Genomic DNA, 27428 nt, shown 5'->3' with positions numbered 1-27428 from the left:
AGACTCAACCTTCTCTGGTCTCCATGGATGCTTTTTCAATCCCCTCTAGCATCTGGTGTAGCCCAGGCTCTTCCCAATTCTGTTTATATTCCCAAGTCTTTCACAATCTACCTCTTCTGGCAGAGCTTTAACCATGCATCCTAAAGACATCAGGGGCTATAGATCTTGGCTTGTTACACACTACTTAAAATTTTGGCCTACAAATTAAGGTTGTAATGCAAAGTGGAATAAGAAAGCACAGCTTCATATGAGAACAAAGAAGATTTAGGTAATAACGCTTGACAACAAAACGAAACAAATACCTTCTGGCATATCTATGTAATTGTTCATCAGTCACTACTTGCACCCCAGGTATACCTATTTGTAATTGTGTGGAGCATCTGCTCTACAAAAAGCCATGGCCACTGCATGCAGCCTCAAAACTCCCAGATGTATTTTTTTTTGATCTGTAACTTAGAAATTACATTATTCCCTGTTAGAAACAATCAGATTACATCCATAAAAGCTAAAGGTATACATGAAAATAAAATATGAAACAACATCCCAAAAGAAAGAAGAAAAGCTGAAGCTGAGAATTTCTACAAGAGGTATGATTTTAAACACATTGACCTAGAGACCTTACTTTTGAAACTATCGTTTCATTGAGCAGTGATGGCCAGCTGAGGAAAGCTGAAGATTGTTTCATGTTTGTTGTGGATTTTTTCTAAAGAAAACCAAAGACTTCGGAGTTAGCTAAGAGCTACAAAAGTTTTTTGGATGTATGTGGGTGGGTTTATAAAGTTTTCTTTCTGTCCAAAATATTCCCAGTGTAACCATTTAGGGAATCCAACTGTGAGAGAGCAGTTGGTCCGTTACAGAGCTAGACTCATTATATCTGTCTGCTTGTTAGGTTAAAACTTGTGGATTAGTTTCTTTACTGCATGAATGTGAGTAATTTTACATACGTTTATTGCTTGGTATTAGCCTTAGCATCCCTGCTGTACTTCCAACATCATTAGTCTCTAAAAGCTTTATAGGAGACTGCCCAGCAAAGTTTTAAAGGAGGCAAAGTAATTTAACCGCACACTTCAATCTCATGAATTATTATCTGAATTGTTTGCATTATGTCCACCCAAGTAAGCCTGTGTTGCCTGGTGTGCCAAAGTTTCCTAAGTCTTTGGTCCAGAGTGGTAGCCTGCAAAGGAGCCCTTCAGTCCATGCTCAGTTAGCTTACAAAGAAAAGGTTGTTTTGACCAGTCAGTAAAAATGAGCACTTGAGGAAGGCTTAGGGGGAAACCTTGAATTAAGCATGAGATGAGGAAGAAATTAGATGAAAAGAAGAGGGACCAGATGGCAAAAAAAAAAAAAAAAAAAGCAGAATTTACTGTAAAAAGGAAATAAAAATAATTTTTTTCAAGGAGATCTGCATCCACTCCCCATTGTAAGAGCGTCATCAGGTTCAACTCAGCATTATTAAAACTCCCTGGTGGGATTTGAAAGCTGGAAGCACCAAAACAGTTGTGGGACTTCAGAAAAAGAAATTCACAGATCTTGGAAGTTAAGAGGAATTCATTTACACAGAGAGAGAGATATCTTACCACCCTACCAAGTGGATTTTCAGCACAACTCTTTAGAATCCATTAGAATAATATAAAATATTCACTTGGTTCCTACTGAATGAGGCAAAGCTATAGATACATCTCTCCTTCAAGCAACAAGCAGGACAGTCCTTCATTTGCTATAAGGAAAAATGGCACAAATTTAATAGGGTTGATACCATAATACATGAAATGTAGATGAATTTCAACATAAAGACTCAGAAGACCTCAGGAATCCAGTGCAAAAAAAGAGATCTATTTATAATAGTGTTTCACTTTCAATTTGAACATAACAAAAACTATATTAGCTGAAGCATTATTGTTTACTAACCCTTGTGAATAAAGACAAATGAAAGTAATTTCCACTGACAGGCTGGCTATTGTGATAATTTTGCTTCTGTTTTCACTCATCAGCTCTTCATTCAGCAGATAAACTCTGCAGGATCGGGTTGGGGTTTTTTGTTTTGAGTAGCAAATCTGTTGCTATTAATTGTGATTGGCATATCTTAAGTGTGGCAGCATGGGACATTTCAAATACTGTCATGTTCACTTAAGAAGTCTTTCAGCTGCTGATTTAAAACATGACAAGGTACTCATTTCTGTTATCAAAACATACAGTCAAAGACACTTTCATATCCTGCACTGACAGGAGCAAAGCTGCATGAACTGAGGATTACTACTGCTTTGATAGTGCTGGATTTTTTGTTTGAGGTTAGCAAGCACGTTCTAGTGTAGTCTTCTCTTTCTTTACTCTTTACTGCTAGAGGAAAGATTTGCAAGCACACAGGCTGGCTCCAGACCTGCCAAGGCTCTTAAGGCAAAAAGAGGCCTGTGGTGCAAAAATACAAGTCACTCTTTTAAGAAACTTATAAACCATTTTGTTTGACACAGGGAGGACTTCTTTTGCTTGTTTCTTCTGAAAGAGTAAAAAACTCTGCAGATTTAACAAGTAGCTTTGGTCCACTGTGTCACTTTGTGTTTTCTTTCAGCCTTGACTCTGATGTTCTGATTAGATTCTATTAACAAGTTTTAACCTTTTGCAATTTTTGAAGCATTAGAGGAAAATACTGTCATCATTTGTAGACTGGAGTTAGTACAGACCAAGCCAATAGGTTTTAAGATAGCGCTATAATTACTGTCATAGTCACAAAATGTAAGTATTTTTAATTGTTTCCTTAAAGGTAGTTTGAAACTTATTGTCAGTGCTTCTTATATCATTTAAACTCAGGTCTTGAACTTGGCTTTCAATTGTTTATTTTTTTCCCCATGTTGCAGTGACCAGTCTAGATACTCCTTTGAGACTCCATAACATAGAGGTAGAATTTCACAGTTGCCCTTTTAATTTTATATTCATTCATTAGAGAAATCAGTGTATGTGTGTGTGTATTTATACACGTTATTTTTGTATTTGTAAGATACATGTGATTTTTTTTATTACAAGAGACAATTTTGAGGGTAAAACTGCAATGTAACTGGAGAAGCTTAATTAATAAAAAAGTGTGTAAACTGCAAAGGGGAGAGGGGGGGTATTCAGTACTCAAGCCCTTCATTTAAACAAAAAACTACGTCCAGTGCACTGAAACGTTTTCTCTTACTACCCAATATACCCACTGAATCTGCAATATACTATGACCACTAAGAAGGCAGAGACTTTTTAGTGATCTTCGCCATGCAGTGCTGTGTGTTATACTAAAATCAAATGCTTCTGGTTCTAAACTACTCATTCAGGCATGAATAGCTCAGATAACATCTATTATCTCCGAGTATTTATGTTTAAAGATTGAAGCAAATTTGTAGATTCAGACTGTGGAGTTGTGGTTTTTTTCAGTCGTATTGAAATCTAGTGCCAGGCTTCTGAATTTGTTCTTTTCCACTTGCTTATCTCAGAAAACTAAGTGGGAAAAGTTCTGTATTGTGCTGCTTTTCAAAATTACTCTTTGCCAGTTGGACAGAAGGTGTTGATTTCCTTTTCAGTGGGTTTTCTCTCTCTCTCCCTCCATATTTTCCCTTGGCTTCTCAATCCACTCCTCACAGGTCTTGCTTTCTGCCTGCCTAACACTTCAACTGGTCCTCACCATTAGTGTTGTGGTCTTGGGTATCACTCATGCCCCCACTGGTCCTGCTGCTCTACTGCTCTTCCCCACTGACTTGGCTCCTCCCCAGTCATCTATCATTATATATTCAACAAAGCTCAACAAAAAGAAGTGCCAAGTCCTGCCTCTGAGGAGGAACAACCCCATGCAGCAGAGCATGTTGGGGGCCACCCAGCTAACTGAGCACTGGCACAGGTTGCCGAGGTTGCTTGTGCAGTGTCTATCTTTGGAGATATTCCAAAGCCATCTGGACACAGTACCAGGCAACCGGCTCTAGGTGGCCTTGCTTGGGCGGGGGGCTGTTTGAAGAAGATGACTTTTAGAGGTCCCTTCCTACCTCATCCAGTCTGAGTGATATATTATATAGTCTTTGCTCAGCTTTTGTGCTGTTCTGTACAACTGCATTTTCTTTCTCTTCAGCCCTGGTATTATTGCTATTCCTTCAAACTTTGCCCTCGCTAGATCACGCCAATGTTGGAAAATAGCTATATGAACAGGGAGCAAAGCACTGTCTCAAAGGGAAAATTGGATTTACTAAAAACTTCATCGAGATTAACTGAATCAACTCACTGCAATGGCACAATGTCTCTTTATACTTGCTGAGAACCTAGTTTATTCTCCTGAAGGTTTTCTATCAGCTTCCTACTAGTTTATGGGCTCTTGTTATGCAATACTCTAGAGAGCACTCTGCTCTCACCGTTACCAGAGAAAACCAATGATTTAAGGAGCAGAAGTTCAGGATTTAGAGTTATTCCCAAGCCTTTTTGTATAATAGACCATTTTTTGAGACAAGTGAAATGCTCTGTAATTTTTACCAAGAACTTGCAGAGGAATGTTCTAGAGGATTTTATTTTGAGAGCAGCCTCTCAAATTTTCCTTCAGGAATACAGTGATAAGCTTACTTAGTTTAAAAGAATTCAGCTGAATGTAAACAAAATAATGAAGTTACATAGAAAATGACTATGTTTTGCATTTTATATGAAAGGCTTTGTCTCTCCCTTATCCTATTCCCTTCATTTTACTTTTCATTTTTGTGTAAGAGGAAGTATTTCTGACCTGGTCTGGCAGGATTGTAGATTATGCAGGTAAAGATGCAAGGTTCTGTTTCACTTGGCATTGTCTGTAAGAAACAAAACCAGGCAGATTTTTATCTTTGGGACTTTTTTGCTATAACAGAAAATATCTTTAAAATGTCTGAATCATTCAAGATTTAATCACTTCTCAGTAATTACAACAAAACAAACAATTCTGATATATTTATAAATACAGTTTGACCACAGGATAATGGATGCTTGAAGTATTACCCACAAAAGTATTCTTTTCATCAGAATTTTTAACACTCTTTCTTAACCTAGCAAAGTTATGAAATTATGTAAGCATCACTGGTGGGCCATTTTTTTTATCCCCTTATGTTTGGTTAGTTTAAAATTCTGGTCACAACTGGAGGTTTTGATTGGTCATCAATGGTGTCAGTAATGGTCAATTATGTTCATAATGCTCAGTAAATGAGCAAAACTTACTGTTTGCCTTGTTTAAATTACATTTCATAAAAGCAATAAAATAGACTCCAAGCTTTGGCACTTCTATGTCATTATAATACTTTGCAGATGGTTAAAGCTGCTCAGAATTCTCAGTCTTGTTCCTTGAATTACTACCCAAGTTGTGATAGAATCCTCCTGAAATGCACTGCCTGGAGTGTGCTGTTGCTTAATAAGTTACTTCATCTTGCTTATCTCACTCTTGGCATATCCATATCAGCAGGAAACCATTATGCTGTAACAACGTATCTTAGTGACATTTTCTCTTAATTAACTGTACACCAATCTCTATGTATTTAATATTCAGAGGAAAACTTTGAAAGCATTTTGAAAAAAACACGTTAGAAATCAATTATACCTTCACATGCAATAAAACCTAATTATTTTTTAAGTTTAGAAAACAAAAAATATCCCATATAAAGACTTTAGTTCTAAGACCTCGTTCCCAGTTTTGACTCTGCACCTCATCTTCTGGCTGACCATAGATACTTCATTTAATAATTTGTATATCAATTCTCGGTTGTAAAAGGGAGATATTATCTATCTTCCTTCATAAAAATATGTTTTATATGTTCTGATAGAAAGCAAAACTTAAATGCCAGTCTCATTAATTAACTATTTTAATTGCTCTTCAAACTAATGCCAAGTCTTGACATCTTCCTTTAACAAGAGGAACAGAATTGCTGAACCTAAAATGCACTAAGCTGGGAAAATGAAAGTCAGATACCAAACATATTAAGAAAAAAAACAATTTCCATCTTTTTCTAGCACACACACCAGCAGGTGTGTTTGTGGCATTATACTTCCACCTTTAAATGTGAAAACCCCAAATTCTCATTTTACTATATTAAATCTAGGCTTACATCATAAAGTCGTCTCTCTGAAAGAGCTACTACAGCCCTGTGTTATCCATGCTGCTTTTCCATACGTCTCAATGGTTTGGTCAGCCCTCTTAACAGTATTCAAAACTAACTAAATTTTGGCGGTTGTGTTCTGTGTCTCAAATGTGTTTGGAAACTACAAGTGATCACTGGAACTGACAATATCTCCTAAGAATCATTGTCATGTATACAGACAGTGCACATTTGCAGATATTGGATGTAGCTTTATGTGCATACCAATTTCAGAGATTTAGATGATTGTCTCATTTTGAAAATGTAATTCCAAGGAATAACCATGCTCCAAGTAAAATGTTCAACAGTGTGGGCATTTTTTTGCAGCAATGTGATATCACTAGTATTAAACTGCCAGGAGATATACTTGGATTTTCCCCTAAATTGAAGTTAAGGCTCAGGCAGTTCTCAGAGGCATCTAAAATAATGGATTTCTATATCTTGTGTGCACTTGCTCGCTTGAGTAATAGCACTGGGTACATAAGGCAGTATATTTAGAGATGTTGTGCCTGACACAACTTCTGTGAGGAGGTGGAGAATAAATGGCAGTGTGAAAGCCCAAAAAACACCTTCATTACCCTAGGACTAGCTCCAAGCCTGATTAATTGACTGTGACAAGGTAATGTCTGCCTGGCTATAGCATAAATGGTGATCAAAACCAAATGAGGCAAAAGGGAAAGTAGAATTGGGTGTCTGTGGCACCTATCCATCTTTCTCTGTTCTTTCAAAAGCATCCTAAGGTGAATATTTTACTCAGAGTATTTTCTTTAACCACTTTGATTTCTAACATGATTTTATACTACATTTGGGTAAAGAATGTAGTTAGAATCAGATTAAATAATCAGTTATGACTTTTCAGAGTTCACCTGTGTATAATATATATTTAATTGAGAAAGCGAGGTAGACCAATTTAGCCAGGAACTGAATGGTTCTTGCATGGTGGAGGACTGTAACCCACATTTTTATCTGTGAAGATGCTTTGAAACTGAAAAAGCAAGCCCAACTTGCCCTGCTATTTGATTTTTCTTCACAGAAGCTTACACTTAAGTTGGCAGTTTGGGCTGTTTGGGACCCATGGTAGTTCTCAATTGCTTTTCTGGTTTGTGGGGAGTCCCTCCTCTGCAACAGTTGTGCCATAGCTGTATCCACCCATGCAGCTTTTCTTTGTAACACCAACTGGTGGGTAGGTGCCAGGAAAATTGCCTGTAAACTGTAAAGGCAGGAGCAGCAAAGAGATTTTGATGCTGCTGACAGGAGTCTCTGTTCTTCAGCTGTCAAGATTTTTTTTCCTCAGACCTCTTGTAATATTAAAATGTGTATAAAAGGAGTAGGCCAAAATTAATATGGAAAGGAAGCATATAAAGATACGAAATTAATTTTTTTATTAAGCTAACCAACCCGTTGCTTTCCCTGATTGCTGAGATGAAGGTCCGCTCTCAGCAAATACGAGAAAAAGAGCGCTGTTGGGGCTTTTATTTGTTTTGTTTTTTATTTACTCAGCTTCCCAGCATGCAAATTAAGAGGATTGACTTCATTACAGCAGCATTATCTTGTAGGAACCTCATGCTGCTTAATTTTTGTTCTTCTACTGTCAGTAGGGAAGTGAAAGATCATAAAGTAGGACTTTACCTTTTCAGTGCTTTTGAAGTTAGTGAGATGGTATTGGCTTAAAAATGTGTGATACCCCATTTACCAGATAAAAATGGAGATGAAGAAATATGTGGTTTTGACTGAGGAGTCTACTTCCCTCACACTGGGATAGAATAAAGGTAACAGTGAAGGGGAAAGATAGAAAGTCTTCTGCAAACAGGCTGTTAAGGAATGCTGATAATAAATCTGTTGAGTGGGAGTGTTCATAGTTCACACCCAGATATACTTGCTAATAGAACATTTTTAGGTATAAGCATGTATTCTGTTCTTACAATAGCTTCTTTCATTTCTGTATCTGCTCTCAAAGAGGAAAATCCTCACAATCCAGTAAAGTCATCTTTGAAGTTGCTTTTCACTTCTGACAAATCTGAGTCATGATCTTAAGCAGGTTGATATCTGATTTGCAGTAAAAAAACAGGTTATTCATCTTTCAAACATAAACATTTGTCTTAGTTATTTTCATCAATAAATGACATTGTAGCATTATTCTAAGTGAAACTTAAAAGGACAAGGGTTTTCTTCTTTCCACTCTTCCTATGACCTGTCGTACTACTTTAGGTTATCTGAGCTTTAGAGATCACTTTGGTAACAATATTACAGGATGCCCCTTGAAGGAGATTTTTAGTCTAAACTTTAAAATGTGTTATTTAGTAACATAACTAGAGCTTCTGCATTACTGATGATTGAATTCTGTAAGGTTAGGAGTTCATTGCAGAGAAACACCCTGAAAATTAAAGGATAACTAGAATTAGTGACATGAAAACTAAACTAATGTAGCCAAGATGTCTGTGATTCACTTGCCTCCAAAGTAGTCAGGTGGCACTCTGTTATGATGGATGCTTGGAAAGCTTGCAAGAACAGATTTATAAAGCATTTCATAATACTTTGAAAGTTCAAGCCAAAAACAATCTTTCAGTATATGATCTTCTTTAAAAAAATTCCCTTCACCCCCAAAATCTGAGTCTTGGAGCTGTGTAAAGGTAAAAAAAAAAAAAAAAAAAAAAAAAAAGGATGATGGGGAAAAGTACCTGTCAAAAGCTGTGGAGGCTCTACTGGAATTACTGTTTATCCTTATGATCTGACTGAATTGTCTTTTGTTTGACTTGGTTCATAGTGGCTCAGTTTCAGTCAAAGGGGACTTTCTCCCTCGTGCTCATAATGTCCTCCCTGACAGGCTCTTAGCTAAAGCAGCACTTTAATACCTCATTAATGACATTGTTCGATTTAATGTTAATTGCATGTACAGATGGCCTGTTTTCAGTCCATTGTGCACAGGGTTTTTTTGCCATCCGGGAAGGTACTATGTAAAACTCTGCCATTATTCTGTGGAAAGGCCACCACTATGCAAACTATATGTGACAGTTAACTTCTTACCCACTTAAGAATATGTACCGTAGATGATAATTGTGGTGGATTGTTTGAGGCTGTAGAGCATTTGAATCCAGCCATTAGTAATAGGGAGACTGGGTCTCAGCATCTCCTGAAATCTAATCAGAAGGCTGCCAGTCTGCAAGGTGATTTGGTAAGATCAGGTGCCGATATTCTTTAAAATAAGAGTATGCATGTATCATTTTGATGCATTCACGGTGGCTCCAAATAGTGCCTTTATACAGGCATGCAGTCGGGTGCAATCTTAAAAGCACACCTTGCAGTGCTACAGGGTAGGATCCTCAGAAGCTCCTCATATTTGTTACACATGTACTTTGAGCTCCATTTTGTGTTTGCCTCTGTGTGTGTGTGTATGTCTAGAATCATATCATGTAAAATTATTGTCCCATGTTGTAAAAGTAGCAGTGAAATATTATCTGGTCAAAGCTTCTTTTGAGCAAACAGCTGTTGGTAAAATTGTTAGGCTTATTGCACTATTATTTATGATTATGTGATTGAGTAGTGCTGTATTGGGTAACCCCAAAATTAAATTTGAAACCCTGCTAAATCTTCTAGTAAAACAATGCATTTTAGCAGCATTAATATGAGAGATTTTGTCCAACTTATTCATTAGAGTTGGGCAGCCAGCCTCACAGTTCCAATCTGGTCATAGTTACAGCAATCAAAAGATTTGCTTTCAAATATGGAGACTTGCATGATATTTTGGCATCTGGATATGTGTAGTATAAATCTAGTAATGCTTCATCTAAGAGCTCCCAGTAACTTCAGCAAATACAAGTAGATGCCTCCGTTTCAAACTTTAGCTGCAGCCATTACTCTTCTTTTGTAATAACAGAAGAGAAAAACAAAATGTAGTTTTGTGATACATTTGGCAAAAATTTAGAAGCACTTTAAAGTGTATCTATCCCCTATCTCTGCAATTATGTTGCACAAGTCACTACAAGTTACTGGTATTAAATTACTGCACACTATTATTTGTAACATTTTCTTTTATCTATGATGTGCTTTGATTTTCATTTGAAAACATCATTATTTTTCTAATTTCACAGAAAGATGGAATTCAACCACTGCAAAGTTGCAATATCTGAAATAAGTCATTTATTTTGTGGGTCTGGACTCAAAAGCTAGGAATTAATTCCTTTAGCTTTTTAAGATTCATACTGTAAAAACTATATAATAGAAGTGCAAATCTGATTAATGTATGTTGTTGAAGTATCACCAATACCAGGAGAAGCTAGACCACAGCCATTTGCTACATGGTGATACGACATGCTTCCTTCCCCAACTTTTGCCTCTTTGCCACTGTTTCAGCAAAATGGGTGGAAAGAAACGATTTATTATTGGGAAAGGAAATATAAATATGCTCTAACTAATATGTTATGCTAACATCATTTTAATCAGGTAATTATTAAAGGACTGTTTGGCCTTTAAGGACATTGATTTAATGGGAATTAATTTAATGATTGAACACTGTTTGTGTAACATTATCATTGCTAGTGATGCAGAAAATTGGAATCTCAGCTCAGCTGAAAAGAGGTTAGACTTTCCATTATCACATTAGATCCCTTTCTTCTGGAATGCAGTTATTAGACCCTTTTTTGTACTTTCAGTATATATTTTAATGTTTGCGTTTTACCTAAAAATTCCTGAATAGAAAAAGTAAAAATGTTCATCATTGTACTGTTCTAAATTTTACTCAGAGGCTTGAATGTCTGTTTAATGTAGCCTTTAACAAAGTCCACTAGATTTTGGGTTTGACTTGCTCTTGCTTCTCCCATGCAACAAATTTTCTCTGTTTTCATTCTCTGCAAACCTGATCATTATGTTTAGGATGAATAGGGGTTTGGTTTATGGAATGTTTTTACAGCTGTGAAAAAGCAGCAGCTTTACAAAGTAGTAAAAGACAGAGCACAGTTCTATCTAGATTATTCTGAGGCTGAATCCTGCACTGTATGGTCATAGCTTAGCAGTGATTTGGAAGAGACTCTGACTCATTCATTCTCAAAATGGAAATGGCAAACATTACAGAAAGCCTGTACACAGTACCTGAGCATTAAGACAGAGTTAAAACAGACCTTTACAGGTACAACCCCCATTTACATAAAGGGATGTTGTATCTGGCTGCCCTCCTTGATTTGCCCTTAGTAGTGCTATTGTCATGGATTATTTTTCAGCTTTATAGAGCCTCTAACTACTGTTTTATAAAAATTAGATCTAGGAAGAAAAGGGGGGCTCTGTATAAACAAGTGATTGGAAGCATGTAGTGAATAGCCATGTCTGACTTTTGCAGATAGATTAATTTTCAAACAAAATTTTAATCAAGGATGCCTATGACAGTTCCTGCTGTGTCTTGGAAGAGTTTTACAAGGGAGTCTGGTGGCCAAATGATTAGCCCTCTGTCACATTCTAGAATGAAGCCATTGCAGTAAAGACAGCAAGCTGGGCAGGCTTGGTATTTGAAGACAGAAAAAAAAATTGACAATAGAAGTGGTAGAAGCTCAAATTTATAAAGACTCTGCAGGTTGCTAATCCAGTGGTGAGCCAACGCAGCAGTAGGCTGAAATGCTTTGCACTGGGTAGCACTACCCCTTTCCTTGGTGCTAGAGCATTTCCTAGCTTCAGAGAGGAGGATTTCAAAGAACATGACTGAAGATTCTGTGTTTCAAGCAAAATAGTTTGTGGGTAATCGTTTGGGCCATCTTTAGGACATTTCTGTTTGTCCATCACATTATTTGTCAGGGCCCTTTGACTAGATTTATAAGATACGTACACTGGGCTGCAACTTGATGAGGGCTTGGTGGCAGTGTCACTGGTCCTTGATTAGCCCCATCATTTGACATCCCAGCATGGGTAATCTCTTCCTATTAATGAGGAAAAAGAGCTGAGCAATGAGCCTTAGCATGCAAGTTAAATGCCAAAGGCACATACAAACAGATGTACAGCAGCAGCAAATGGAGGATTTTCAGGAGTTTGCAAGATAGGAAACGTAACTTGGAGGTGATTACTGGTCAGAAGTAACCAAGAGTGACAAGGTAGCATGGTAATCTCTTTTTCAGATGGGAGCTGGTTTATGCCTGGCTTCCTTGGTAGGAGGTGGGAGGGAGCCTGTATCTACCTGCACAAAGTTGCACATATGCCCTCAGGTTAGCTGGCTTCCAAATTTGTTGATAAGGATCTATAAGCACATATAAGATGCAGCTTCTCAAACTACTTTACAGATTTCAAATGATTAGAAGTGATTTGAAATAAGCCTGAAGGAGAAGAAAGATCATCTCATATATTCTCCCTGTCACATAAAGGGGAGAAGTAAATGAGGAGAGCTTTCTTTTGTGGATCATTACTTCCCTTCTGGGAGGGCAATGAGGGCAGTGCTTCCCACCCAGGTGAAAGGAAACGATCTTCCAGGGAGCAAGTGTAATGAGATTAGTCAGGGGATCATTACACTGACAACAACAAATGGTAAAGAGTAAGTGATTGTTTAGTTCAGAAGTAAGACATGGGGGGGGGGTGGGGGGGTGGGGGGTGGTGTGTAATTAATCAGGGCACCAGACGACAAAGTGAACACATTCATGACTTGCCTATAGACCAGTGCAGGAAATCTGAGTAATAAACAAGAACAGCTGGAAATACTCACAAATATAAATGTGGTCTTTGTGGTGTTACTGAAATCTAGCAGGAACATATGACACCATGAACTACTGAAAGACAGATGGACAAAGTGGGCAAAAGGGGAAGAGTGTCACTATGTCAAAATGACATTAGGTGTTTCAGAGGCATTGAGAACTTGGAAAGAATTGATCTTGATTTCTTGTGGGACCATGTGCTAATAGCTGGAGCACAAAATGAGATGGGAGTCAATGGCTGCTGTGGACCACCAAATCACACTGAAGCAGAGGAAGATTAGCTCCTCTAGCACATATCTGTAATGCATAAGGGAAAGTGTGAGGTATAATAGGGACATTCAATCTGAAGGATGTATGTTTCAAGTCTCAGGCTGCCCATGCTGAAGCATCTTGAATGCACATATAAAGCAGATGGAAAGAAAAAGGAACATTGATTACACCAAAGAGTTGAAAGCTACAAACTTTAGCAAAAATGATGTGGGGAGCAAGTGTACACAGAGGTGAGTCAGAGCTGAGAACAACAGGAAGGAGGGCTTTGAAAATTTTATTAGGAGCTAAAGAAACCTTAAATGGAAGTAGTGCATTAGGTGAAGGTGATACCATTCAAAGTAGTTATGCTGGGAAAGCAATAAGTATTTCTTTTCTTTGTTAGTGAAAAAGGGAATTAAACACTTTCCATGTCAAGAGCAACTCAAGAGGATGCTAAATGACAGCTACTAACATCAGATATTTTCAAATCAGCACATCCAAGCAAATTTCACCCAAGCGTTTTAAAAGAGCTTGTTAAGGACCATCCAGGACCACTATTTGTTGATCTGACTCCTGGAGTGTTGGGCAGGTTTTATAAAGCCGAAAAATATAATGTAAAACCTAAAGACCAAACTGAACCTTCAACTCAAGTGTTTCTTCCACCTTAAGGTATGGATGTAACAACTTGAAAGACTTCACAAATATAGACAAACACTTAACAGTTTCAAAAGATATCACCATTAAAAAGTACGGCATTGAAGATATATACTGATAAAAAACATTAGTGTTTCTCAAAGACTGCAATAGCAGCCTGTCTCCTCAAAATCATCCAGAGGAGGAGGAAGGCTGTAGAAATAATGGGGAAAAGGAAGCCAAAGACTGTCCACGGTAAGTATATCAGCAGCATACAGAAAATGCTTTATAATGTATCGCCAGGACCCACACCTGAGCTAGACACTGAACAGTACCTGAAGAGAGAGAATACTGTTGGAAGCTGATGACAAAGGATACGCAAGGAGATTTTCGGTATAGACAGAGATAGGATTTGTTTAGTATGTCCCTTAAGCACGGTGTTTGTCACATAAAGGACTTGTGTTCAGCAAAAAGAATGGGCCAGCTATAAACTCTGAAGAGCTGTAATGCCGTTGGAGTACACATGTGAAAGTGTCTCCTCTATCAATTGTATGCTAGGAAGACAGACTTCAAAAATTTATCTAATATTTCAAATTATAAGATTAACGAATACCAACATCCAAATGAGTTTACAATGGCTACTAAATTATTTTTATGGTAAATAGAAGAAAATATGAAAAATTTTAAATATTTTAATGTCTTAAAATGTTTCAAATATCTCCTCTGAATTTCTCATTTACTTCATGTTTATTTTCAGAAAACTAATAAGTGAGAATACCTTGACAATTAAAACCTCCACTACACATGACTTTTACATTCTTATTTATATTAAAAAAAAAAAAAATGTTGCTTGATCTTTTAGATTTGATGGAAGATTTTATAATCACTTTACTATTAAAAATTGGTTCCCTTTCAATCCTACTGCTTCCAGTGAACCAAAAGTACAATTCCTGTAACTTGTAACCTCATATATTTGGAGCATTGTCATAGTATTAATATTAACGGTAGTAGTGATGCCTAGGTGCAGAGCTCTCTCTTTAGGAAGTAAAACCTGAAGAAACATTTCATGTGTAAAATAAAATATCTGAATGTTTCTTTTCATATAAAAATTTAAAACAAAAAATCACTACATTTTAATAAAAATAAAGTGCTAGGGGAGGAACAGGTGGTGTGATGAATAAAAGCAATAGCTGGCTTTTGAACTTGTCCAGACCTTGTAGAATCTGGCTGCCAGCCCTGCCTCATGCTCAGTTCCTTCCCTACTCTCGGTCCCCTGCAATCTGCCAATATCTGCAAGACTAGGGAACTCAACCAGTGATTTACAAGCTTATTTGGAAGGCATTACCAATTCAAAGGATTGTATTCTCCTGTTGAAGAATACATGTCATGCCTGCTGTGGTCAATGAGTGTTAACGTCAGCGCACAATGTAATATTATAAACTCAGGTTATGACATGCCAGCTTATATGTTATGGAAATTAATGCACTCTGCGCGGTTCAAGGAAGAATGGAAAAGTATGGGTGAAAAATGAAAAGAAAGAAAGAAAAAGTCATGATGAGAGATTTTCCAACAACTTCCAAGCTGCATTTATTTCACAGCTGGTAGAAATAGGTACAGGCTTCATTGACTGTAAAGTATTTTTTTTTGTCCTATACTCAATTGAACATTTCCAATTGAAAACAGGAGAGATTTTATATTATCGAGAAAGTTTTTAACAGAACAATAGCAATAGCTAATGCCCTGAAAGATTCTGCCTTTGAAGAGCTCTGCTTTGCAGACTTTTGTAAAGATAACAGACCTCAGTCAAACTTTAGGCTTTGTTTCTCATGGCAAAAATAGCTGAAAAATAAAATGCCTTTTCCTTTTTGTTAATACAGACTACTCCCCTTACATCCACTCTCTATTAATGTCCCTTTCACAAAGAAAACATAAGACATACATTGATCTAAACTATTTGCAACAGAACTCTGCACTTTATATTTGTGCAAATAGAAATTGCAGATGCACAGCATAATTGATGTGACTGTTCTAACAAGCTAAAGGCTAAACTGAATCCAATTCCCAGTCCTTTGTGGTTTTTTCCAAAGGCCAATAATTCACTGAATGTGGACAGAATATTTGCAAGCAAAAGCAAAACCAAAATCTGTCTCCAGATAACCCACCCTATTATTTCTGTGCCTTCCCCTTCCAAGCACAATCAAGATTCTGGCTTTCAAGTTTGGTAGTACTGGATTCCACAACAAAATGGTGACAATTAACATCTTTTTCGTGGTTCTCAAAATTATTTTTAAAAAGTCTGGATAAAACACCTTACACAGAAATTCAGCTCAGTGCAGACCTCTAGTAGAGACTACTGAGGAGTAAATGATTGAAATCTGACAAATTTATTCACAACTGAGATACGTTCTTAAAGTGAGAATGGTAGGGTAGCCTCAACAGTAAGCCTTGGTGACAAATTTAGTTTTGTCTATAATGAAAACCTAGTCTTTGGGATTTCCCTGGCAGTTGTGGTTATGACAAATAGAAATTGCAAGCTGTGATTCTTGCAGTGTCCTTCCTGTAGGAGAAGGGTAGAGACTTCTCATCCAAGCCTCTCTCTTCACATATGAAGTAGCTGCAGCAGACTCCCAGTCCAGCTCTCAACTCACCACAGAAACATCATTTAGTAGAGTTATCAAGTTCAGGACATAGAATCATGGTGGTTTGTGGCTTTTGTCTGCATGTGAGGTTGTTTATAAAATAAATTTCAATAATGAATCTTCAAAAGGCATTACTGTTTTCAATAATCAGTTCTGAGTTTTCTCAGTATTGTGGGCTCTGTGCTACCAAGCTATTTGCTGTAGTAATAGTAAACAAAAAATATTTTTGAGCTGTTAAGCAAATGGGTTTTATTTATAAATATTGTGCATTCCCAGTGAAGTCGTTAAATTGATATTAAATTAGAGACCTTACCTTGCACGTTTACTGCCTGGATGACTAGTAACAAAAATTGCACCACTTTTCAGCAAGATGACTGCCACCAGACTTGATCTCAGAAATGTTGACTTCAGTTAAAACTTCTCCAAGAAATATTTCAACGTTTCTTTTTGTTCATAAAAAAAAAAAACTTTCTCCATTTCTATCTGAAATACTTTCATAGTTCTGGACTACGCAGATGAACCACTTTTCTTCAAGGAAACAATTAACAAATCCCTGAGAACAAGATGTTTGGAGAAACAGCCTATGCATTTTGAATTATTTTAATTATGTCTAGAATTATGGAATACCAAGATCTCACCAGGCTGTGATCCTCAATTTTCCTGTTTTACCCATTTTTCTCATTATTTCATTCCTCCTTCTTGCCTGTAATCCTCTCTTGCAATTTTTGACTTGAAAAAAACTTTACATTTATTGCTAACAAGGAAGAACAACTTAAAAGGCATTAGAAATCACTATGGGAACTGTTTACGTTCACATTTTATCTCCTAGAGTGGTTTTGTTTCCTGGTATTTAGGTCTGTTGTAATTATATATTATATTGTTTGCTTTGTCAAGACAATGTGTTATTTTTCTTACTTTCTGATATTTAGCTTGAAGCACTTGGAAAGAAACGGGAAGAAACAAAAATTCATAAGATAAGTTGCAGTCTAAACCTGTCATCTGAAGTAGGCCAGCATTAAACTAGTCTAGGATTGATGAAGGAGAGCTGCATTGGATGAGAGTGGGAGGACTAAAAGTAATTTCTTTCACTGTCACTTGTACGGTAATTCAGCTCTTTCAGAAAACTCCCAATAAGATTTATTTTTGCGAGTTCAATTTACTCTGGAAAATATCTTTGCCTTCCTGCACATGCAATCAGAAAATTTTAAAGGCAGACTAGATTTTTAAATGATTTTTAGTAGACATCAAAAATATCAGCTGAATTATACTAGGAGCTGTAGCCACCGCATAGGTGATCTATAGGTAGTGTGCAAATCTAAAGAATAATCCAGTCTCTGTATTCATTTGAAGTCAGTCTCTCAAAATGACAAAGCAACTCCAGGGCTGCTGGGTGTCTGATTTCAATTTGTGTCATAAGTGGTGCCCAGCATTTTTAAGTGTTGCTCAGCATGTTACAGCAGTAATGCTTTTAATATAACCACAACCAGCATGTTAACTCCCATTAATGAATTTTGCTATATGAATAAGGTGTCATAGGACAGATTTTACTCCAGTCACCAACATGTGTTTACATGGCATCAGGGGGTCCGCTTTGCCATTAGGGGTTATTAAGCTCTGCCGGTATGATATGAAAGACAATAGCAGGGAAAGACTTGTATCATCTTCTTGGCTCCCTCTTCCCTTGCGCTGTGTGTCCTGTGCTTAACCCCTTGTAACTGGAATATGCTGTCATCCATAAAAATGTCCATGCGCTTGAAACTAGTACTAGGTACTGGGAAGCAGAACTCAGAGGGGTTTACATGCATGTCTCTTCTGCATACTAATTTAAAGTCAACAATAGTGACTGTTCCGTCTGTAGCTCTTTTTCATGGTAACGTGAATGGAAAGCCAATGATTGTTGCTCTCCTAACTGACTTGGTACTCTTCTGCACTGAGAAAACATGTAAATTTGGACTGAAAGAAAACTCTGGAAAGTGTTATCCCTAGAAACAAAATTGGGGGAAGGGACTGAAAAGGTTTCTTAAGGTGAGCTGTCGTGGTGCGGGAAGTGTTTAAGCAAACAGTACAATAGAACAAGACTGTATCACATTAAGTCTCCTAATAGATGCCAAAGAAATGATACTATGGCAGTATAAGGTCTCCTTTGATTTTTGTTTCGTTCTTTCACTGACAGGGGTGGAGTACCCTGCCTGTACTGCTTAAAAATCATTCACCTTTGCAGTTGCAGTGTCACTCCTGCTTTAGAAATGGTGGTTTAAGGAGCATCAGTGCAAAAGTTTTGGAGTAGAGCAGGAGTGATGAATTATTTTGAGATGTGTTTATTATACGTGTACTTGGACGTGGGCTTTGTCTTCAAGCTTCATTTCTTGGCTGCTGATATACAAGGTACAACTGTGAATTAGGAAGAAGACTTCACAAACACCTGGGTGAAAGCACTAGGGATAACCAGCACTCACAGTTTTTTAGTCTATTGTTAACATGGGTGTTAAAGAAGAAAAGGCAGCAGTAAGTAGTGGGGACAGCCTTACCGGTGTATGGAAAAACTATGCTGTACGAACAGTAAGGGAATGCTGCGGCTGGGGTGTCTGCGGTGGTTTTCATGGGCACTTGTTACACAGCATCCTCACTTGAAAACCAGAAGGCAGGTATGTGACTTTCAGTGGTCCTCAATTTTCTGACATTTCGTTTCAATAAAAAAAAAAAAAAAGGTGAGAACCTAAAGTTTTACTCATTAAGCTGAAAAATGAAAATGCAGGGATGTCCAGGAGATCATTGGCTTCTTCTCTATCACTCTACCCAATTCAATTCAATATGAAAGTTATCTGAGGGGATTGGCATCTGAAAGTTAAAAGGGCAAACAGCCTTTTCCACTAAATTGATATAGTTGTCTGCTCTTTTCACTTTATTAAAACTCATTTTTAAATTAAGTATTCCAAAGACATTGTAAAAACTGTAGTAAAGTAGAAATATTCTATTAAAATCATTTAAAATTTATGCAGGAGAGAAAACCAGAGATTTTGAAATTGATGTTCATCTTCGAAAGTCCTTCTATTGAATTATCTCCTGATCTGATTGGTAGATTCTTATTTCAGATTATTACACGGCATCTTGGAAATAAAAGGAAATTTATTTCTAACTGTGCCGGTCTGATATAGGTTTTGGCTTTTCTTAAAAGACAAAGGATTTTTATACTTATATAGCAAAAATATAAATTAATGGAGTCAGTAATTATTTCACATATGGTACCAACTCCACATCAGTGAAATAAGAAAAAGCTTCAAATTTGTTTATTCTACAGTGATGCAGAGTTCCCAATGCTTTGTATAGGTAGGAGAAACTTTGAATAAAACAGTAAGATGATCCTTCATAATCAAGTGTTGATTAAATACCTAGTTTGTGTGCATAATTGAAAATTATTTGTACTTGGAATGGGAATAATTGTGATTTGTGTTGCCTTTAAACCTGTTTGCTGGGGAAATGTGAAGAAGTTTTTATGTAAGTGAAGATCCAGCACATTACAGATGATTGAATCTGTAACAAACTGCTTTTGCAAATCCCAGGTATTGTACCATCTTTTTTGCATCTGAGAAAGCTGTCTCAAAAAAATGACAACTTTTCAAATTGCTGAGTATACGGGGAGAGGAAAAGGATGAACATTTTGAGCAGTTGACCGTGGCTGTTTGCTGCATTCACCTGTTCCCCTTAGTTACTTGTAGCTGTAGCAGAACCTATTCTGCGGACAAAACGGGTGTTTTTGAAACAATGACTTTTCCTTCATCTAAAAATCTCTGATTCATACATTTTTAACTGAAAGAGATCTTTCAAAGACGCCAAACTAGTGTGTTTTGGGGACAGCTATTTGAATAAATAGTAATGCTTTTCATGGCTTGTTAAACTTGGCTCTGGTCACACAAGTGCGCAGCTCATCCTGGTAAATTTAATTCCTACTAACATTGTGCTTACATGGAAGTTGGATTTTAAAGGAAAACAACTATGGGAATACAAAACAATTTTATGTTCTTCTTCAATATGTGTGATTGATTATTTTTATTTCGTGTCCGAGTTCACTTGCAGGAAGTTATGTGTATACATATAGTTCACATAAGCATCTGCCTGCCTACAGAACTGTGAAAAGTAATTGTGTTTTGATGGGGTTTTTTAACTTCATGTTCTCAAGAATGCTAGAAAAACTTAATTAAAGTTTGTAGATAAGATCTCTAAGGAAAAAACGCTCTTAAGAATTTACTTTTGCTGGTTTTGTTCTGAGATCTTGAAGTCTGTTTCCATTACTGGACTGGACTGGCAGATGAATTGTAGTCAAAGGCACAACAGCAAAAGAGATTAAATACAGTAATGACAGCTGACAGTATGGGTTTCCTTCAGCACTTTTCATTGCATAGAAAATGTGCTTCAAAGTTCTGCTCAATTTAATAAAGCACCTTGCTTTAGTTAACTGCTTTACCCTGTTGACCTTGGGACCTAGTTCTCTTCAGCAACGCATGAGCAATAAGGATCTTGGTTCCTTCTGCCAAATGAAAACTCTTGCTTCTCCTTCTTCCCCACAGGAGGAGAGGTTCCATACACAACCCTGGCAACCCGACTGATGATGGGAGCTTGGTGGCTTTTTGCTTTGATTGTCATCTCCTCCTACACAGCAAACCTAGCAGCTTTCCTCACCATCACACGCATTGAGAACTCCATCCAGTAAGTTGATTTAGAATAAAAAGAGGGAAAGGGGGGTGAACATACATATACGTAAAGAAGGGTATGAATGTTATACTTAAATGTGAGAAAAGGAAGAAATTTTTATCACCCTGAGAAGTAGTTTGGAAGCCAAAAAAATAACAATATACCATAGACTGCCAGCCTCCCTGGAGACACTTTGTCTTTAGGATCAGGACTGTGGGCCTCTGGCAGATACTATTCTGTGGCATATATACATACACATATGTATGCACACATACATATTTTGAAAGAAGCAATTGAGTTTGAGATAGGCAGTATATCGGTATTTGAAATGAAAAAGTAAAAATTTTTGTGTGTTTCAGACTGTGCTCTCCATTCAAATTCACCCCACACTTGTGCTCTGACACTTTGATCAGGAGGAGCACAATGTTCTTCTTTGTATGCAGAGCTCAAAGCTGAATTCACATTTTCTTGCCAAGACCAAAATGTGTTAATATCAACAATAAAAATTCATTTACTAGTCATCTTTGCTCCTGCTCCCAGGTGCTCTCTTACTACATTAACAGATACATTGTTCTCTTTTTTTGTCTATTGGTTCTTTTACTTCATGCCTCCCTAACATAAACGTCCTTCTCTTTCTCTATTCCTTTTACGGTGAACTGTTTTTCTGTCACACCTTCCAGTCCTTTTTTCCAGATTCTCTCATGTCTCCATGCCACAGGAACATTTCTAGGTCTCCTACCCTCTCTCTCCGCCCTTTTGTTCTCTGGTCTCCTATCCTTCAGCAAGACGAATGCTGAGTTATCCTTGCTCCCTCTGCTTCACTGACCTCTCCCACCCCCAAAATTCTTCCCTTTGGGTCACAGCAGACACTAGAATATACAGTGAAGCATTAGCTATCCAAGCACTTCAAGGAGCAGCTGGCCATTTTTCCATAGCAGGTTTTTAGTCTTGAGGCTACAAGTCCATGAAAGTATGCGAGAGTAACAAAGCTAGCCTTTCCCAAAAATGTTTCTTTGCAGAAATAATAATGTAACTATAAAGAAGAAAGGCATGTTCTGCTGTATTTCTTCCTCCAGAAAGGTAAAATTCTGACGTTCAACTCAGACTCAATGCCGACCTTAGGGAAAATTCAGTTTTCTCACTCCAGTTGTTGATTCAAGTCCCTGTCTTCTGAGTATCATTATCTAAGGTCTTGCAGCCTCTAGTTCAGCTGCTTTCCAAATCTCTGAGACAGTGAACGACTAGTGTGGCTCAGGGGGCAGGGGGAGCCTTGCACTCCTGTGAATTCATAGGTTGGGTTCAAGCATCACTACATGCCAACCAATCACCATGGCCTCTCTAAGGCACTTTTCCTTTAGGTAAGGATTTTCTGCATATTAAAACCAATCCAGGCCATAGCAGCACATAGACAAAGAAACATCTACAATAGCAGCCAAATTTTATTTGTGATTGGAAGCCGAAGCTCAGACTCAAGAGGAGAAAGAGCCCCTCACTTTGAATGCATGGTTATCTCTTAACTCTCCCCATGAGGAGCATCCTCTTACACTTCATAAACCCTTTCTCTTTCTCCCTGCTCCTTGGGTGTTGGGGGGTGGAGAGGGGAAATTGGTTTCCTATGGTCCAAATTACCCAAGCATTATCAGTCCTTATTCATCCCCACGTGGGAATGGAGTATCTATGGTTGTTATCCTTCCTTTCTGGGGTAACAACCTCAACACTTTCATCTATTTGAAGGCTAAGCACTCTAAGACAGAGACACATAAACCAGACTAAAATCACATGAGCAAATAATTCCCCTGGTACAATTGTATTACCAGTTAAATCAGGTTACCATTTTCTTTCAAGATCTGAACAACAGACTTTGAGACCATAGAGTGCAGCAGGTATTTTGACACAACGCAACTGTTAACTCTGTAGTCTCAATTTTAATCCCTTCATCATTCATGACAGGTGTAAAATGATATTCTGTGTCAATGTTTGTCAACATTGATCTTGACGTTTTGAGGGAGATTGATTAATTTATTTTTTTTAAGTTTAAAAAGCTTTACATTTGACTAATGAGCATGAAGAAACAGCATGGGAATTTGTACTTGCAAAATAAATAATAATGATACATTCATTCATTCAGTTTGTCCTTACAAATATGAAATATGCTCCTGCATCCTGCTTTGAAATTATGTCCCTTCTAGTTTTGAAGTAGTCCAGAAAAATGTTCAAATTACTGTGACAAATGTCTGAGTTTTCTCATCATGTGTAAAAAAGAACAAAATATAGCCAAACTATAATTTAATACATCTTCAGCTTTTTCTTGCAGTTTATTATGATGTCACTAGAAAATCCTCAGTGGAATTCTGAGGTTATTATGTACAGTTGAGACTACATTGGCCTTTGTGCTGTATTATTTATGGGCAAAGTCACTGAAAATGTTTTATTCAGTAGAAAATGTTGCAGCTGTAAAGCTCCTGGAATGAAAGAACGGAGACATTTTTCAATAGTGCTTGCAGCTCAGAAATAGAGTAATTAGAAGTGTTAAGTATCCATTAGGGAATGAAGTTATCCTAACTATGGTGGGAGTGTAAAACTTCAGTTTACAAAATTGCCAAAATTGGAACTCAAATCAGCAAGTAAGAGAGAGGCTGTTTGTTTACCATGCTGAATTACTGCAAAGTGGGAAACATGAATAAGCAATAAAGAAAAAAAACTGATGCTCTTTTTTTTTTTTTCTTTTTTTTTTCTTTTTTTTTTTTTTAACAAATCAATTTGTACCTTGGGGAGGTTTGAAGGCCAGAATGGGAATGAGTTTAAGTATTTAAAGAAAATGAACCAGATTCTGCTTGTAGTGCTACCCAGCCACTTCAGAGAAGTCAGAAAAATAAAAGAAATTGAAGTTTGGGGGTTTGCACAGATGTAACAAGTAGTTAATAAGTTTTCATTTCCGCTTTCTAGCTAGTGTCAGATATTACAGCGTGTTGTTGAAGGCATGGTCCTTGTGATATCTTTTGCAAAAGATAGGAGGATTCAAGCAGCCCACAGCGCATTTCATTTCCATGAAACATTTTCATAGTTACTGTATTTCAGTTTTTGGATGTGTAGATAGTGCTCAGAGCTCTTGCAGCTTCCTTTTGTTAGCTGGTCTGAAGGTTCAGCCACTCTTCCTAGTTAGTGCCTCATGGTATCCGGAAGCCTATTTTCAGAAGAAAAGCATATAAAATTTTGTTAGGCAATGCACTAGGGAGGATAGTTAAATGTTTCCTTTCCTAGAGAGTCTTGAAGTAGATCTTTGCTGTGTAACCTCACTTGAAGTTGATGGCATTTGTTCTTCAGTCCACTGATTAATTTGGATCAAATTGTTACAATTTTTAAATGACATAAGAAGAATAAGAGTGGGCATTAATCTTCTTTTCCTGAAAAACAGCTACTCTTGCTACCTTTGGGAGCTTAGCTTTTCATCTTCTGGCAACACGCCAATATCAGGAGTAGAGGCACAAAAGTCATAAAGTAGTTCCTAGATGTATTTTTTGTTCATACTTGACCCACATAGCAGATGACATTTAAATCAAGTCAGCATTTTGAATGCCAAAACATCATGGCAGCAAAGCATAGTTTCTATGTTCCTTAAATCTTTAGACCGCTGTCTCAAATGCAACATAAGCGAATAATAATTAAGAGTGGCTTTTCTTGGTAAATGCCAAATAAACTTGGAGGTCTTGAGCTATTTGTCATAGGTGCTGGTGCTGTGAATTTCATCACTGAACCGGTATTGTCGTTACCATGTTTTATGGTTCCTTTAGGACAGAATTAGTCCACTGGCAGAGGCTGATTTTGCTCAGACTACTGCACGGCTGGGTAATGGGAGGGTGTCACCACATTCTCATGGGCACTGAAATTTTGTGGGAAAGTTGAGGGAGTGGGATGAGCAGCAGGGAAGTAAAAGAATTTGTCATTTGAAAGGCCAGTGTTAGCTGGTTTCAAGTTTCAATCTAATGTTCAAGTTTAAATCTAATGCACTTCTAAAAGCATGGAAGCCTGATTAAGACTTTAGATTGTACACGTTATGGAGGAGCGTCTGCCTCGCGTGTTTTCTGTCAAATAAGAAGTTCACATTATGTTCTCCATGTCATAAGTAATATGTCCTATGGGATAGGCAAGACCTCTGCCTCCAAACAATGGGGGCATAGTGGTAAAGCATGCCTTGTGTCATCCTTGTTTTGTTTAGTCATTCTTTTCACAACATTTTTCCTACACCATGATTCACTTGAAGCTAAGATGTCCCCAAGGCTTTAAACAGCTCAAAGCAACTGCCTACAAGTTTTTCTGCCAGGGGGGTTACACCAGAACGCAGTGATTGGAGTAGGAATTCTTTACGCTGAAAAACAGAATGTTCTTTAACCTTACCTCTAACGTTCTGGTTCACACAGATCTTCAAACTGGCTAGCAAGCAGTCACTGCCAACAGTCAAATCTTGGTCTAGTCTGCCCTTTCAGTAAGCCTATGAATTAACACTTAATGTCCGGGGGTGTGTGTGTGTGTGTGTGTGTGTGTGTGAAGAAAAACATTGGAAACCTTTATCTGAATTAGTCATAAATAAAGACTTCAGTGTAAGCCATGACATCAGTCGTTTTCTCCTAAAATCTAGTGACTACTCCTTGCAGACAGTTCTGTGCAACAGTCAATCCTAACAAAACAACTAGCCTTCAGTATCACTTTATGGAGATGACCTTTTTTTTCTACCTTTTCTGTGTACTTTTTAAACACTTTTGGCTGACATACACAAACAACATACTACCAATTCTAAGTCTAGGATTTTAATTTATAGAAGTGGTATACTTTGGGGAAAGAAATATATGCAGAACCTAATATGTTGGGATTTTTTTTTTCAAGGTGAAAGCAGAGATAATTTCTTACATTACAATGCAACTCATTTGTACTAAGCCAGAAAATGAAAGTGACCTGACAACTGCTGCCCGACTAAGGTGCAGAATACTAAACAAAATCAACAAATGCGGAAAAATACATATGTCTTTTAATAACTCATCCTCAAATGACTCAATTCATCCTCAGAATAGCCCTATATTGTAGTTAATTTGTATGGGAATATTACCCTAGTAATTGCAACGAGAAAAAAACTTACCATAAGGATCACATTTTTCTCTGCAACGCTTCATGAGTGATAACCAAAATCAAGCTAAACTGTGACCTGACTGCATGGTCATTTCCCTGGAAGTAGAATTTGTCTATATACAAGCTCAGTTAAAGGTTTTTTATCTTATATTCTTTTTTTTTTAACTATATCGTCTTTTTTTATTTTTAAACATTTTTTATCATTCATTACCTTATTGCTTCAAAATTAGAAATTCAAAGAGATAAATTTTTTTAAAATGTGGGATTATAATTCCCTTACTCATCTTAGATGTATGCTTTGATCTGCAAGTAGTTCAATTGAGATCAGGAAAACTATTGCAAAATTAAATGCTCATCCAGCACGGATAACAGTATCAGAACTTGGGCATCAAAGGTTACCCTGCAGCAATTAATCAGCTTGAAAAATACTTTTTCCTTATTTTGTGATCTGGTGTGGCAGCTATGTGGTGAGACTGGGTGACATAGTGAGGCTGGGAATTTCTGTCTCCACTAAATATATTTGTCTGGACAGTGAATGAGTTGTTTAATCCAGGAATAAATGTACATTGAACAATGTGTAACCTGCAAACCAGGCTGGAGGCAAAGCAGTTATTAAAGTTCTTTCTTCTAGAAAGGAACCTCAATGGTTTAATAATTGTATTAATTTTATTAAGGTTTGTCATTTCTCTTTATTTTGCTGTGCCATAGCTACTAGGTTGTGAATGTCATACCAGTAGTCTGCAGAGTAGTGGGTTATAAAAACAGCTTCTGCAAGAAATCATATATATTGTGATCCCTTTTAACATGTTTGTGTGAGGCAATGAAGTCACTGATGTGATAGGTCTTTTTCATTCTTGCATCTTGCCTATGCAGCAGCATATATATACGCACATGTACACTTCCAGCTTTGGGTCAGGTGAACCAAAACTTAGAGTTTGCTGCTGACAACAGCATTTAGAGCATCCAAACAGTTTATGTGCATATTTGTCTTGCTCTTGTCTTCTTGACATCATTTTATCAGCACAGAGAAGCACCTGCAACTGTGAAAAGATGCAGAGCAGCGCAGCTGAGAGGCATCCTGTGTTTTAGGAGAGAACACCAAACAGTAAAGGACTGCAAACTGTAGTTAGTCCCAGACCTGACAGCTACAACATGCCTTCCTGAAGGCATTGGCATAATTCTCCTCCTTGTTATTTCCCTGCTGGTGATGCCTTCATGTGTGATGGCACTCTTGCTTGCTTCTCAGGCTGTTTGTATTATGGTTTGCATACCTGATTGTAGTACGCTTCTGGACTAACAGCTTGTGTCTTGTGTTGGTGTGTCTTTCTGAAAGT

General features: G+C 37.4%; 1 protein-coding gene across 1 annotated transcript in view; it reads left to right on the top strand.

Annotated features, from left to right (window-relative positions):
- Positions 1-27428, top strand: part of GRID2 (glutamate ionotropic receptor delta type subunit 2) — a 730680-nt gene that overhangs the window by 595711 nt on the left and 107541 nt on the right. Inside the window, exon 12 of the mRNA XM_027812082.2 lies at positions 20850-20988. Coding sequence (XP_027667883.2) covers positions 20850-20988 — 139 coding nt within the window. The remainder of the gene's footprint in view (positions 1-20849; positions 20989-27428) is intronic.

The sequence above is a fragment of the Falco cherrug genome, chromosome 1 (assembly GCF_023634085.1).
Source record: "Falco cherrug isolate bFalChe1 chromosome 1, bFalChe1.pri, whole genome shotgun sequence".
NCBI classification, from domain to species: Eukaryota; Metazoa; Chordata; class Aves; order Falconiformes; family Falconidae; genus Falco; species Falco cherrug.
Note: the sequence above shows the minus strand (reverse complement) of the source record. Positions and strands in the feature narration are given on the sequence as shown.